A 15455-nucleotide genomic window follows, 5' to 3' on the forward strand; every position below is an offset into this window, starting at 1 on the left:
TTTGGTAGTGGGATCCCGTTGGAGGTGGTGGAAGTTACGGAGAATTATATATTGGACCGAGAGGCTGATGGGGTGGTAGGTGAGGACAAGGGGAACCCTATCCCGAGTGGGGTGGCGGGTGGATGGGGTGAGAGCAGATGTGCGTGAAATGGGAGAAATGCATTTGTGAACAGAGTTGATGGTGGAAGAAGGGAAGCCCCTTTCTTTAAAAAAGGTATACATCTCCTTTGTCCTGGAATGAAAAGCCTCATCCAGAGAGCAGATGTGGCAGAGATGGAGGAATTGCGAGAAGGGGGTGGCATTTTTGCAAATGACAGGGTGGGAAGAGAAATAGTCCAGGTAGCTGGGACAGTCCGTAGGCTTGTAGTAGATATCAGTAGATAAACCGTCTCTGGAGAGGGAGACAAAAAGATCAAGATCTTCCATCTGCAGACCCCAGAGCCTGCCGGCTCCGCCACTAGCAGGCATGAACTTCGGATCGCGGCCTCGGCCGTCAATCTTGGCGCTACCAACCCAGGGCATATTCAAAACCCGGACTCCAGCACCATCATTGTGGATTCCACTGACCGTGGGCACCTTCAAAATGATTGCGCAGCCTCCAACTGCATCTTCAGGCCAGGTCTTCACGTGCTGCGATTGTGACTCCCGTCTCCCTTTCCCCCATCATCACTCTGCAATCCTCTTCTCCCAAAGATCCCATTGTTAGCTCCTGGGCCCTCAGAGTCTCCATATTCCTCTCACCCCAACCCTCCCTTCTCCACTGACTTTTCCAGCCTCCCTCCCTGCTCTGATCCCTTCTCTCATCCGTGCTGGGTCTTTACCATCCTCTCTGACCTTCAACTCTCTGAGGCAGAGTGCTCTGTCCTCAGTAAGGGCCTTGCCTTTGTCCCCATTCGCCACACCTCAGCAAGTTCCACGTACGCCATGACACTGAACTCTTCTGCCAGCTCTGGCTTTGCACCTACTTCTTTGGCAAGGACTTTCCTACCCCCACCAATGACCCCTTCTCCTGTCTTCAACCCTCCTCCTCTTCATGGACACCCCGCTCTGGTCTTCTGCCTGCTCTGAATCTCTTTATTGCTAATTGCTGATGGGACATCAACCGTCTCGACTTCATCACACCCTGTTCCCATTCCAACCTCACTCCTTCCGAACGTTCTGCTTTCCGCTCCCTCCGCACCAATCCCGACCTCACTATAAAACCTGCTGATAAGGGGGGAGCTGTTGTAGTCTGGTGTACTGACCTCTACCTGGCCGAGGCACAGCGACAACTCTGATACCTCCTCTTATTTACCCCTTGATCATGAGCCCACTATGGAGCACTAGACCACTGTCTCCCACACCATCACCAACCTTATCAGCTCTGGGGATCTCCCATCCATTGCCACCAACCTCATAGGTCCCACACCCCTCACTTCCCATTTCTACCTCGTACCCAAGATTCACAAACATGCCTGTCCAGGTAGACCCATTATCTCAGCTTGCTCCTGCCCCATCAAACTCATTTCTGCATACCTTGAGACTGTTTTATCCCCCCTTGTTCAATCCCTTCCCACCTATGTTTGTGACACTTCTCACGCTTTGCATTTTTTCAATGATTTTAAGTTCACCAGCCCCCACTGCCTTATTTTCACTATGGATGTCCAGTCCCTATATACCTCCATCCCCTACCAGGAAGGTCTCAAAGCTCTCCACTTCTTGGATACCAGACCTAACCAATTCCCCTCTACCACTACTTTCCTCCATCTAGCGGAATTAGTCCTTACGCTCAATAATTTCTCCTCTGGCTCCTCCCACTTCCTCCAAACCAAAGGTGTAGCCATGGGGACCCATATGGGTCCCATCTGTGCCTGCCTTTTTGTTGGCTTTGTGGAACAGTCCATGTTCCAAGTCTATACGGGTATCCGTCCCCCTCTTTTCCTTTGCTGCATCAACGACTGCATTGGCGCTGCCTCCTGCACGCATGCTGAGCTCGTTAACTTTATTAACTTTGCCTCCAACTTTCACACTGCCCTCAAATTTACTTGGTCCATTTCTGACACTTCCCTCCCCTTTCTTGATCTTTCTGTCTCCATCTCTGGAGATGGCTTATCTACTGATATCTACTATAAGCCTACAGACTCTCACAACTACCTGGACTATTCCTCTTCCCACCCTGTCTCTTGCAAAAATGCTATCCCCTTCTCACAATTCCTCCGTCTCCGCCGCATCTGCTCTCAGGATGAGGCTTTTCATTCCAGGACGAAGGAGATGTATTTTTTTTTAAAGAAAGGGGCTTCCCTTCCTCCACCATCAATTCTACTCTCAAACACATCTCTCCCATTTCCCGCACATCTGCCCTCACTCCATCCTCCCCCCCCCCCCCACTTGGGATAGGGTTCCCCTTGTCCTCACCTACCACCCCATCAGCCTTCGGGTCCAACATATAATTCTCTAACTTCCACCACCTCCAATGGGATCCCACTACCAAGCACATCTTTCCCTCCCCCCCACTTTCTGCTTTCTGCAGGGATCACTCCCTACTCGACTCCCTTGTCCATTTGTCCCTCCCAGCCCTTCCCACCGATCTCCCTCCTGGCACTTATACTTGTAAGCAGAACGAGTGCTACACCTGCCTCACTTCCTCCCTCGCCACCATTCAGGGCCCCAGACAGTCCTTCCAGGTGAGGCGACACTTCACCTGTGAGTCGGCTGGTGTGGTATACTGTGTCCAGTGCTCCCGGTGTTGCCTTTTATATATTGGTGAGACCCGACGCAGACTGGGAGACTGTTTCACTGAACACCTACGCTCTCCGCCAGAGAAAGCAGGACCTCCCAGTGGCCACATGTTTTAACTCCACGTCCCATTCTCATTCTGATATGTCTATCCATGGCCTCCTCTACTGTCAAGATGAAGCCACACTCAGGTTGGAGAAACAACACCTTATATACTGGCTGGGTAGCCTCCAACCTGATGGCATGAACATTGACTTCTCTAACTTCCATTAATGCCCCTCCTCCCCTTCTTTCCCCATCCTTTATCTATCTATCTATCTATCTATCTATCTATCTATCTATCTATCTATCTATCTATCTATTTATTAATTAATCAATTAATTACTTAATTGATTAATTAATTATCCCTTTTTTCCTCTCTCCTCTTTTTGCTCTCTCTGCCTCTCTCCTTGCCTGTTCTCCATCTCCCTCTGGTGCTCTCCTCCGCCTTTCTTTCCCCCTAGGCCTCCCGTCCTATGATCCTTTCCTTTCTCCAGTTGTGTATCCTTTTGCCAATCAACTTTCCAGCTCTTAGCTTTATCCCTCCCCCTCCTGTCTTCTCCTATCATTTCAGATCTCCCCCTCCCTCTCCCACTTTCATATCTCTTACTACCTTTTCTTTCAGTTAGTGCTGACGAAGGGTCTTGGCCCGAAATGTCGACTGTACTTCTTCCTATAGACACTGCCTGGCCTGCTGCGTTCCACCAGCATTTTGTGTGTGTTGCTTGAATTCTGCAATGTCAGATTACTCATTTTCAGTACTTACATTAGAACAGCAGTTCTGTTATGGGTCATCCACCTTCAATTCTGGTTTTGTTGCTCTCTTTCCAATGGTACAGTCTGATCTACCTGTCACTTCTCATGTTTCATTGTTTTATGTCCTTTTGTTCAAGTCCTCTCTATCCTTCATTAACCGAAAAGCCAGATAGTTTCTTTAACAGATTATCATGACAGCAGCATAAGCCTCGGCCCATCAGAGATATTTCCTTGTTCTCTCCATCCATCTTCTGTCCTCTGTTCATCCTAAAAGTGACATTTTTTTTCTTTTTCACACTTCTAATGAACCTCTCACCTGAAATGTTATCTCTATTTCTCTCTCTATAGATGCTGCCTGACCTACTGAGTGTATCCAGCATTTTCTATTTTTATTACAGATTTTCTAGTGCAGTTTAAAAAAATAATGGAGATGAAATCATTCTGTGTGAATTGTTCAGTTAATGAAGTTCAAAACTGCTTTTCACAGGGCATCGGACTTGGAATTCATTGGACATGTATATGATAACATGACTATAATCTAAAGCTCATTTGGAACACTAGAAGAAGAAAATAGGCCACATTTTCCTGCTTTGAAACTGTGTGTCACACACAGACTTTGCATGCATTGCAGCTGTACTAGTTAGAGGATATACTAAATTCAGGAAGCTGACTGTGAGATCAGCAGGCAGGGAAGCCTTGCGTTGGTTGTTTTTTTATGTGTGAGTTTCACCACCTCTTTGACATGTATGGCTCTGTGCTGATTTCCCCAGTGTGTTAAACTGGATTAAGCAATGTGAAGATAGTAAGGAAAAGATGTCTGGAGTGTAAGTGGCTGTAGAAGGTGGTGCCTTTTGTCTAAAAGATAAAAAGACAAAGGCAATATAACAGAGAATGTTGGAAACACTCAGCATATCAGACAGCATATGTGGAAAGAAACAGAGTATCTCAAGCCTAAGACCTCTTGATGAAAAGGAAAGAGAAAATAAATAGCAGAGAAGGTGATGAAGGTATAGGGGAGAAATCCCCTTTGTTTTATCCATAGTTTAAGAATAATGGGTTGCCCTTTACAGAAAGAGAGGAAGAGAAATTTCTTTTCTCAAAGGCTATTGAACCTTTGAAATTCTAAAGTCCAGAGAGCTATAGAGAATTTAGAGATTGACAGACATTGGTATTATAAAGGAGCTTATTACATGGAGGGGAGGATGGTAGGCTGATGACACTGTATTACACGGAGGGGAGGACCTTTCTATGGTTTCCACATCCCTTCTGTAGTGAGGTGACCAGAACCGAGCACAGTACTCCAAGTGGGGTCTGACCAGGGTCCTATATAGCTGCAACATTACCTCTCGGCTCTTAAACTTAATACCACAGTTGATGAGGGCCAATGCACTGTATGCCCTCTTAACCACAGAGTCAACCTGCGCAGCAGCTTTGATTGTCCTATGGACTCGGACCCCATATATGTACATGGATGGATATTAGAACAGAAAGGCATAAAAAGCTGTGGACCAAATGGTCGTGAGTAAGATTAGTATAGATGGGTATTTGACAGTTCAAGGTGGACCAAAGAGCCAGTTTTAGATTTACGCCACATGTGCCTCTTAGTGTTGAGGCCAAAAAGTTCTACCACGAGACCACAAGACATTCTTCTACATCTTTACAGTACCTACTAAGTGATGCTTTGCAAAGTCTTTATGGGCACAGATATGCTTTTTTTTAGCGGTACGTTTGGTGTAAATCTAATACTGTGAATCAGCCAGCAACACCATTCCTATTGTAAAGTTTGGTGGAGACAGCATCATTCTATGGCAGAAGGGGCTGGAAATCTGGCAGGATTGATGAGAAGGTGAACGCTACTAAATATAGAGAGATGCTGGATAAAAACCTGCTAGCCTCTGCCAGAAAGTTTAAACTGGGGAGGAATTTCTTCTCTCAGAAGGGATGTACTGTGGAAAAAGGAACATGTAATTTACAAATACAAATTCTCGGTTAAATGATCAAAATCCCTGGTTGTAATACTTGTTTGTGTAAACAAAGGGTTGGGACTGAATACTTTTACAAAGTCACTGGATGCATTTGGTTCAAAAATTTCAGAAATAAGCATTCCTGTGGTAAATGAATGCAGATGAAGCAGTGCGATTTGGAAGTGGTGATTAGCTCCATCTTCCTTGTTAACTTGCTTAAACTTCTAGTCAGCCAGTTGTGCCTTATCCTGGCTTGATGTTTTCCCGTTTCTGGTCTTTGTCATGTTTATTAGGATTTTCATCCCAAAGAAGCACCGTCAGAGGTTCAACGAGGTTGTGTCACAAAGCCTCATCAGCAAGGTCAGCAGCAGCAAGAGCAGGGCCGACAGCACCAACCGTCTGCGCAGGAGCAGAAGTGAGGACCATCCAGAGCGGCTGCTTGTGTCTACCCGAGCCAGCTCAGCTCCTCAAAACCAAGAAGAATCGGGGCAGAATATCAGAAAGCAAGGCTCTATCTTAGGGGGCAGTGTGAGATCAGCACCCTCTCGCAGGTAAAGATACTTGTTTAAAATCACATAGAGTGCGCAAAGTTCTATTTGAATGTGACACTGTAGTAACTTCACTGCTGGTGCTCTCTCGTACCCTTTCTGCACCTCAATTACCCTGCTGTGAACTCCAATATCCAACAGTTAGGTTGGAGTGCTAGTAATGTGGTGCTATGCATATTTCTATGTGCTGTCAACAGGTGAACTGTTGTTGCCATGCTGTTGTATGGTATTTATCAGGCATTCCACAAACTGAACTGCTCTTACAGTGCTCAAACTTTGTGTTTGTAATGAACCACATAATCGCCACATTCTTTTAGGTTTAGAGTATGTTTTAGTCAGATTTGCATAGTTTCTTATAATGGATGTGTTTATTGTTTTCTAATGTGGCCATGTTGGGTTTTACCTCAAACTGGTCATCTTTAGGAGTTTGTGCCCTTGGTCATGTTGGTTTTTTTTCTTGAATCTGTTGTGTTTATGTTTTCCTCCATTTAGACACATTTGAGATTTTACTAACAAGTTATCTGTTATCTGAATGCTCTGGCATTCTGTGGGTTGCCTCCTGCTCTGGCTCTCTGTTTGCACTGGTCCATGTTTTGTTTTAGCTCTGTTTTGTCTGCTCTGCTCTACCCTGGATTGAACCTTGATGGATTGTCCCTCACTCCGTGTTTTAACTATGTCGTTTGGCTTGGCAGTATTAGAATCACAACTCCATTTTGTGAGTATTTGCGTTTTGAATTGCTGACTGATCTATGTTTAGGGCTTTACTCTGGTTTTGTTTGAGTTTGATGTTTTTCTGGCTATTGTTTGCGTTAGTGCTAAATCTGACTCTGTTTTGCATTTTCTTGTTTTGACAGTGCTTGGAGTTTTGGAATGGCTTGTTATTTGGGAGGTTTAGTTTTGGGCTCACTCTGGCTCTATTTGGGCTAACCCAGGATCTAACTGTATTTGCACTATGCATTACTCTGGCCTCTGTGTCTGGGTGTTTATGTTGGGCCTTGCCTGACTGTTTTTATGTTCCCCTTCTCTCTGGCTATGTTTGCCTGCATATTGATTAGTTCTTGCTCTCATGGTGCTTGGTTTGTCCCCACTTAGGTTTATTGTGGGCTGAATTGTTTCTCTAGCAGTGATCCAGTTGATCTCATTCTGTCTGAGATTGGCTTGGTTTTTTGGTTATATGTAGGTTAGCCCTTACTCTCACCTTGATAGTGTTGGTGTTCTGTCTCTCTGGATGTCTTAATAGCTCATATAGTCTTTTGGTTAGTGCTTAATATAACTGTATTTGGCTTTTTCTTGCTCTGGCAATACCTGGGAGTTTTCTCCTTTTGCACATGCTATACTTGCTTTATAATTATGATCGTCTGGTTACAATACTTGAAGTGTTGAATTCAGTACTGGTTGCCTCATTATAGGAAGAATATGGAGACTTTAGAAAGGGTGCAGAGGAGATTTACCATGCTGATGTCTGGATAAGAAGGCATGTCTTAAGGATAGGTTGAGCAAGTTGAGGCTTTTCTGTTTGAAGAGGAGAATGAGAGGTGACTGGCTAGAGGTATATAAGAATTTAAGAGGCATAGATAGAGTGGACAGCTAGTCTTTTACCAAGGGCATAACTTTAAGGTGTTTAGGGTAAAATATAGTGGGGGAGGGTCAAAGTTGTTTTCTTTTTACACAAAGCATGGTAGGTGCGTGGGATTCATTGCCAGGGTGGTGGTAGAGACAAAAGCATTAGGGACTTATAAGAGACTCTTAGAGATAGGCATATGGGTGAAAGGAGCACCAGAGGGTGACGATTGGCAGGCAGGGAGATAACATGAGAGGGGGAAAACGGGATGGGAAATTGTGAAGGGGAGGGTAGGGGGAGGCATTACTGGAAGTTTGAGAAATCGATGTTCATGCCATCAGGTTGGAGGCTACCCAAACAGAATACAAGGTGTTGTTCCTCCAACCTAAGTGTGGCCACATCACGACGATGGAGGAGGCCATGGATGGACATATCGGAATGGGAGGTGGAATTAAAATGGGTGGTCACTGGGAGATTCCACTTGTTCTGGCGGATGGAGCGTAGATGCTCAGTGAAGCGGTCTCCCAATCTACGTCGGGTCTCACTGATGTACAGGAGGCCACACCGGGAACATTGAACACAGTAAATGACCCCGACAGACTCACAGGAATTTAAGTGTCTAAGACTAAGTGTCGCCTCACCTGTAAGGACTATTTGCGGCTCTGAATGGTAGTGAGGGAGGTGGTGTAGGGGCAGGCGTAGTACTTGATTGCTATTCACTGCCACTTTCCAACTAACCTGACACAGCTTGAGCAACTTTGCAAGGAGAAATAGGCAAATCTTGCACCATCACGTTGTGCAAAGCTAATTTAAAAAATCTGCTGAAAAAATAGAGGTGCTGCTGTGCCTTCTTTTTAATGGCACTTCTGTGCTGGTCCCCGGACAGATCCTCTGATATGAAAGCACCATGGAATTTGTGGTTGAATTGTACTGTTTGGCACTAACTGTGTCCAGCAGTTTTTGAGCTATTCTATCTAAGTTTGGGTCATCCTATCCTCAAGGTATTTGAATGGTCTTCACTTTGGCAGTGCTGTGCTCACTCTGGCACAGTTTGAATTGTGCCCAGAGTATCTGTGTTTGGATTTTCCTTGTTCTTTCTAAATTTGGGTTGATTCCCACTCTGTGTTTGGATTGACACAGTTGGTTTCTCTTGGTGCATGTGCACACTAGCTGCAAAGTTGTTTCTATGCTCTAGCCTACATATACTGTATTGTTCCTCCATGCAACTATATTTGTAAAGTAGTGTTTGAACTTCCTCTCCCTTTTGTTCTTGCTAAGTTTTGGTTTTTCCTTACTCTGGCTTTGTACAGTTCCTACCTTACGTTTTGTAGACCATAAGACAAACGAGCGAAGGTTCTATGTTTTATGATTAAAGAAGAGGTTCAAATTAAACAAAAGGGTCTAATGGTGAATAAGTCTCCTGGACGATTGCTCACATCCTAATTCAGAAGAATGAGGAGGATCTGATTGAAACATTTTGAATGTTGAAAGTCCTCGAGTGAGTGGATGTGTAAAGGATGTTTCCTAGGATGGAGGAGTCTAAGACCAAATATGGTTTAAATTAATGGCAGGGGGATGGGAAACAGTATGATAGAACTGAGGACGAGCCAGCAGGTTTACAAGTAAATGATGGATATAACTTGAATGTAAGGAAGGACAAGCCAATGATTGGGTACAATTGCAGACAGAGCAAAGAATTAAATTGTATCGCAGAGGCAAAATTCAAAACTGTGAAGAATGCAATATTGAAGGTGCTGTGTTTAAATGTGTGTAGCATTCTGAATAAGGTGGATAAACTCATGGTGCAATTAGAGACGTTATGGGAATCACTGCATCATGGCTGAAAGGTCATAGTTGGGAGCTTAACATCAAAGGATATACAGTATCTTGTAAGGACGGGACAGGATGGTGATGTGGTTCTGTTGATAAGAGATGGAATTACATTTTTAGAAAGAGGTGACATAGAGCAGAGCCTGTTGAATATTTGTGGGTGGTGTTAAAAATAGGCAAGGGTGAAAAAACCATTATGGGAATCATATATAGATCTCCAAATATTAGCCAAGATGTGGGGCTGAGTTTGCAAAGGGAGCTGGAAGAGGCATGTAATAAGGGTAATAACACAATTGTAATAGCAGACTTCAGAATGCAAGGGGTTTGGGAAAATCAGTTTGGTGTCAAATCACAAGACAGGGAATTTGTTGAACGCCTACAAGTTATTTTTTTAGAGCAGCTTGTGCTTGAGCCTACTTGGGGAAAGGCTACCTTACACTGGGTGCTATGTAGTAACCCAGATCTTATTAGGGAGCTTAATGTAAGGGAACCCTTAGGAGACAGTGATTATAATATGATTGAGTTCATACTGAAATTTGAGAAGGAGAAGTATCAGTATCACAGTGGAATAAAGGCAATTACTGAGGCATGAGAGACGAGCTTGCCCAGGTTGATTGGAGGATGATACCGGTGAGGATGACGGCAGAGTAAAGATGGCTGAAGTTTCTGGGAATAGCTCATAAGGCGCAGGATACATATGTCCCAGAGAAGAAGTTGTTCTCAAATGGCATGGGTAGGCAATTGTGGCTGATGAGGGAAGCTTAGGACTGTGTAAAAGCCAAGGAAAGGGCACACAAGATAACAAAAGTGAATGGGAAGTTGGATGATTGGGAAGCTTTTAAAATCCAACAAAAGGCAACTAAAAAAGCTCTAAGAAGGGAAAAGAAGAAATATGAAGGCAAACTAGTCAATAGTATAAAGTAGGATAGGAAAGTTTTTTTCAGTTATATAAAGACTAAAAGGGAGGTGAGAGTTGATATTGGACCACTGGAAAATGATGCTGGTGAGGTAGTAATGAGGGATAAAGAAATGGCTGATGAACTTAATGGGTACTTTTCATCTGTCTTCAGTGTGGAATACACTAGCATTGTGCCAGAGGTTTGTGAGTGTCAGGGAGCAGGAGTGAGCACCATTGCTATTACAAAGGAAAAAGTGCTAGAAAAATGGAAAGATCTTAAGGTGGATAAGTCACCTGAACCAGATGGACTACCTCCCAGAGTCCTGAGAGAGGTTGCTGAAGAGATTGCAGATACATTGGTCATGATCTCTCAAGAATAACTTGATTCTGGCATGGTCCTGAAGGACTAGAAATTTGCAAATGTCACTCCACTCTTTAAGAAGGGAGGAAAGCAAAAGAAAGGAAATTATAGCCTTACCTAAGTGGTTGGGAAAGTATTGGAGTCTATTATTAAGGATAAGGTTTCAGGGTACTTGGAGACAAATGATAAAATAAATCAAAGTTAGCATTGTTTCTGTAAAGGGAAATCTTGTCTCACAAATCTAATAGAATTCTTCAAAGAAATAGGGTGGACAAAGGAGAGGCAGGGAATGCCAATTACTTGGATTTTCAGAAGGTATTTGATAAGGTGCCATACATAAGGCTGCTTAACAAGATAAAACTGTATGACGTCACAGGAAGGATACTGGCATGGATAGAGGAATGGCTGAAGGGCAGGCAGCAGTGAGTGGAAATAAAAGGGCCTTTCTCTGTCAATCATTCTTCAGCCTCTTGAATGATAGTGAGTTCATCTAGTTCCAGCTCAAACCCCTTAACATGGTCAGTTAGAAGCTGCAGCTGGATGTACTACTTGCAAGTGTAGTTGTCAGAGACACTGGAGGCCTCCCTACCTTCCAGTATCCTTTCTGGGATCCCCACTGCTCTAAATGTGGAATGAGAAAGAAAGGAAGAAGGAATAAAACATGAAAAATTTAAATACAGTGGCCCATGCCTCCCCTCACCAAAGCCTTGTACTGGCCACTCCCAAAATGACAGCTCCACTTAAACCTAACTTCTTTTTATTGGAAACATGAGTGAATCTGCAGATGCTGGAAATAAATAAAAACACAAAATGCTGGCAGAACTCAGCAGGCCAGACAGCATCTATGGGGGAGGTAGATTCCTGAGCCCTGATGAAGGGTTCAGCCCGAAACGTCATCACTACCTCCTCCCATAGATGCTGTCTGGCCTGCTGAGTTCTGCCAGCATTTTGTGTTTTTATTCTTTTTATTGGACTTTGCCAAGTGCCTAATTATGCACAATTCAATGTCTCCTCGGGATCTCTGGTGCGTAAAATGTGCCAACCATCCCTGTTCCCTTCTTTTATCCTCTCCTTCTACCCAATCCAATTTATGCTCCGGAATTGTGATGCACAGGAGGTGCTAAACTCTCTCTACCCCTACGCAATCCATTGTCTGCTTGGGAAAGGCATTGTGAAAGGTTACTCTCCTTCGATGCAACCTATGGTCTTCTGAGGAACAGTGGCATGTAAAATGTGTCGACTTCCTCTGCTTGCTGCTTTTAAACTCTCTCTTTCTACACAATCCAACTGTGGTGGGTGGTTATTCATCCTTCCAACAGCCCCCACTCTCATCCTCACAGAGAGCAACAATCTCAGACCTGTTAAACAAGCTGAAGGACTGAAGCTCCTCCAGTACTGCCTCTTGGATTCCCCTACCTGCCTCACTCAGTCACATCCTCTTGCCCCTGGCCACAGACTAAATTTGTAATGTTTAATCTAATGGGTGCCACTACCTCCTGAAAACATAATATCCAGATAACTTTCTACTTCCCTGATGTATTGCAGAATTTAAAGCTCATATTTCAGGTCAGCAACTCAGGTTCCTCAAGCAGCCAACACTTGCTGACGATGTGGTCATCAGGAACAAGAATGGGGTTTACCAGTGCCCACATCCTGCAGTTACAACACATCGTTTGATCCTGCATCTCTATTTTATTTGATTTGTTGTGATTTGGTATATTGAATTATATAAAACTAATACCATATCTAATGAAAAAATCCTTACCTGCTCTTTACCTGTTTTTACCTGTTTTTACTTGCTCTTTACCTGTGCTTCTGGCTCTTTTCACTGAAGCCTGTTGAGACAAAGCTTCTGTTCACCACTCAAACACTATGCACTCCAACAACGGCTGTTCCCCTTTAACTTTGCTTCTTTTTATTGGCTTAAGCCCGCACAGATCTTGCTCACCCTCTCAATACTTCAAAATATGACTCACTTACAACAAATCTTTATTGCTTTTAATAGCCCTTGCTCATCACAGATCTCTGTCTCTCCCCTTCAAAGTATGACTCACTCTCAAGGAGACTCTTACTTTAATGGGCCTTTGAAAAATCCTCTTAAGCATCTCTATTGTATTTGCCTCCACTACCACCCCTAACAGTGCACATCAGGCACCCACCACTGCATAAAGACAATTTTCCCCACACAATTCCTTTTAACAAAACCTTCTCACCACAAATGCCTGCTCTCTAGTATTATATAATAAATTTATTTTGAACTTTTTAGGTGTTTAGACCCTGGGATAAAGATACTGCCTGTTTACTCTATCTATGGTTCTAGCAATCTTATATTAAAAAAATTATATCAGATCACCCCCAGCCTTCTCTGCTCCAGAGAGGAGCAGATTTAGTCATTTGGCGCATCGAGTCTGATCTGCCATTTCATCATTGCTAATCTAATTTTCCTCTCATCCCCAATCTTTTGGCTTTTCCCCGTATCTCTTCATGCCTCAAACAATCAAGAATCTTATTAACCTCTGCTTTAGATATACATAAAGACTTGGCCTCCATAGCTGCCTGTGGCAAAGAATTCCCCAGACTTACCACACTCTAGCTAAAGATATTCCTTCTCATCTCCGTTCTAAAAGGGCACACCTTTATTCTGAATTTGTGTCCTCTGACCTTAGACACTCCCACCACAGGAAACATCCTCACCACGTCCACTCTATCAAGGCCTTTCTCTATTTGATAGTTTCAATGAGGCCACCCCTCATTCTTCTGCATTCCAGTGCATACAGGCTCAGAGCCATCAGGTGCTCTTCATATGACAAGCAATTTAAATCTGGAATCATTTTTGTGAACTTCCTTTGAAGTGTCTCCAGTTTAAGAGCATCCTTTCTAAGATGAGGAACCCATGTCTGCTCACAATACTCTAAGTGAGGCCTCACTAGTGTTTTATAAAGTTTCAACTTTACATCCTTGCTTTTATATTCTAGTCCTTTTGAAATGAATATTAACATTGCATCTGCCTTCCTTACCACAGACTCAACCTGCAAATTAACCTTTAGGGAATCCTGCACAAGGGCTCCCAAATCCCTTTGCACCTCAGTTTTTTGTATTTTCTCTCCATTTAGAAAATGGTCAACTCTTTCATCTGTCATAATGTATGACCATACACTTCTCAACACTGTATTCCATCTGCCATTTCTTTTCCCATTCTCTTCACCTGTCTGTCCTTCTGTAGCTTCTCTACTTCTTCAGAACTACCTGCCCCTACATCCTATACCTATCTTCATATGATCTGCAAACTTTGGAACAAAGCCATCAATTTCATCATCCAAATCATTGACATATAACATAAAAAGAATCGGTCCTAACACAAACCCCTGTGGAACACCACTAGCCAACAGCAGCCGATCAGAAAAGGCTGCTTTTATTCCCACTCTTTGCTTCCTGCCAGACAACCACTGCTTTATCCCTGCTGGAAACTTTCCTGTAATACCATGGGCTTGTAGCTTGTTAAGCAGCCTCATGTATGGCATTTTGTCAATGGTCTTATGCAAATCCAAGTACATAACATAACATCACCTGATTCTCCTTTATCCTACTTATTATTTCTTCAAAGAATTCCAACAGATTTGTCAGGCAAGATCTTCCCTTGAGGAAACCATGCTGACTATGGCCTATTTTATCATGTGCCTCCAAATACCCTGAGATCTCACCCTGCATAATCAACTCCAACATCTTCCCAAATACTGAGGTCAGAGTAACTGGCCTATAGTTCCCCTTCTTCTGCCTCTCTCCTTTCTTGAAGAATTGAATGACGTGCAATTTTCCAGTCTTCCGGAATCATTCCAGAATTTAGTGATTCTTGAAAGATCATTACTAATGCCTCCATGGATCTCTTCAGCCATCTTTTTCAGAACTCTGGGGTGTGGGGTGTACATCATCTGGTCCTGGTGACTTAACTACCTTCAGACCTTCCAGTTTCCTAAGAACCTTCTCTCTAGTTATGGTAGTAACTTCACTCACTTCATGCCCCCTGACACCTGGAACTTCCACCATACTGCTAGTGTCAACCTCTCCTATAGAACATGCCCTCTAATCCACACAACATTCTGGTAAATCTCTTCTACCCTTTTCCACAGCCATCCTATAACAAGCAACCAAAACTGAATGCAATCTATATGTGCCCTAACCAGTGTATTATAAAGCTGCAGCATAACTTACCGGATTTTGAACTGAAAGCATTGACTAATAAAAGCAAGCATGCTATGTGCCTTCTTTACCAGCCCGTGCAGCCACTTCCAGGGACCCCAAGATCCCTCTGTACACAAGTGCTATCCTATTAATAATGTACTTTCCCTTAACAGTTTATCTCCCAAAGTGCAACGTTTTACACTTGGCCAGATTAAACTTCATCTGCCATTTCCATATAACCATATAACAATTACAGCATGGAAACAGGCCATCTTGGCCCTTCTAGTCCATGCTGAACGCTTACTCTCACCTGGTCCCACCTACCTGAACTCAGCCCATAACCCTCCATTCCTTTCCTGTCCATATACCTATCCAATTTTACTTTAAATGACAATACCGAGCCTGCCTCTACCACTTCTACTGGAAGCTCATTCCACACAGCTACCACTCTCTGAGTAAAGAAATTCCCCCTCATGTTACCCTTAAACTTTTGCCCCCTAACTCTCAACTCATGTCCTCTTGTTTGGATCTCCCTTACTCTCAATGGAAAAAGCTTATCCACGTCAACTCTATCTATCCCCCTCATAATTTGAAATACCTCTTC

At 43.6% G+C, this 15455-nt stretch overlaps 1 protein-coding gene across 1 annotated transcript in view; it reads left to right on the top strand.

Annotated features, from left to right (window-relative positions):
* LOC132400058 (delphilin-like) overlaps window positions 1–15455 on the top strand; it is a 247769-nt gene that overhangs the window by 42151 nt on the left and 190163 nt on the right. Inside the window, exon 3 of the mRNA XM_059981142.1 lies at window positions 5768–6025. Coding sequence (XP_059837125.1) covers window positions 5768–6025 — 258 coding nt within the window. The remainder of the gene's footprint in view (window positions 1–5767; window positions 6026–15455) is intronic.

The sequence above is a fragment of the Hypanus sabinus genome, chromosome 9, assembly GCF_030144855.1.
Source record: "Hypanus sabinus isolate sHypSab1 chromosome 9, sHypSab1.hap1, whole genome shotgun sequence".
NCBI lineage: Eukaryota > Metazoa > Chordata > Chondrichthyes > Myliobatiformes > Dasyatidae > Hypanus > Hypanus sabinus.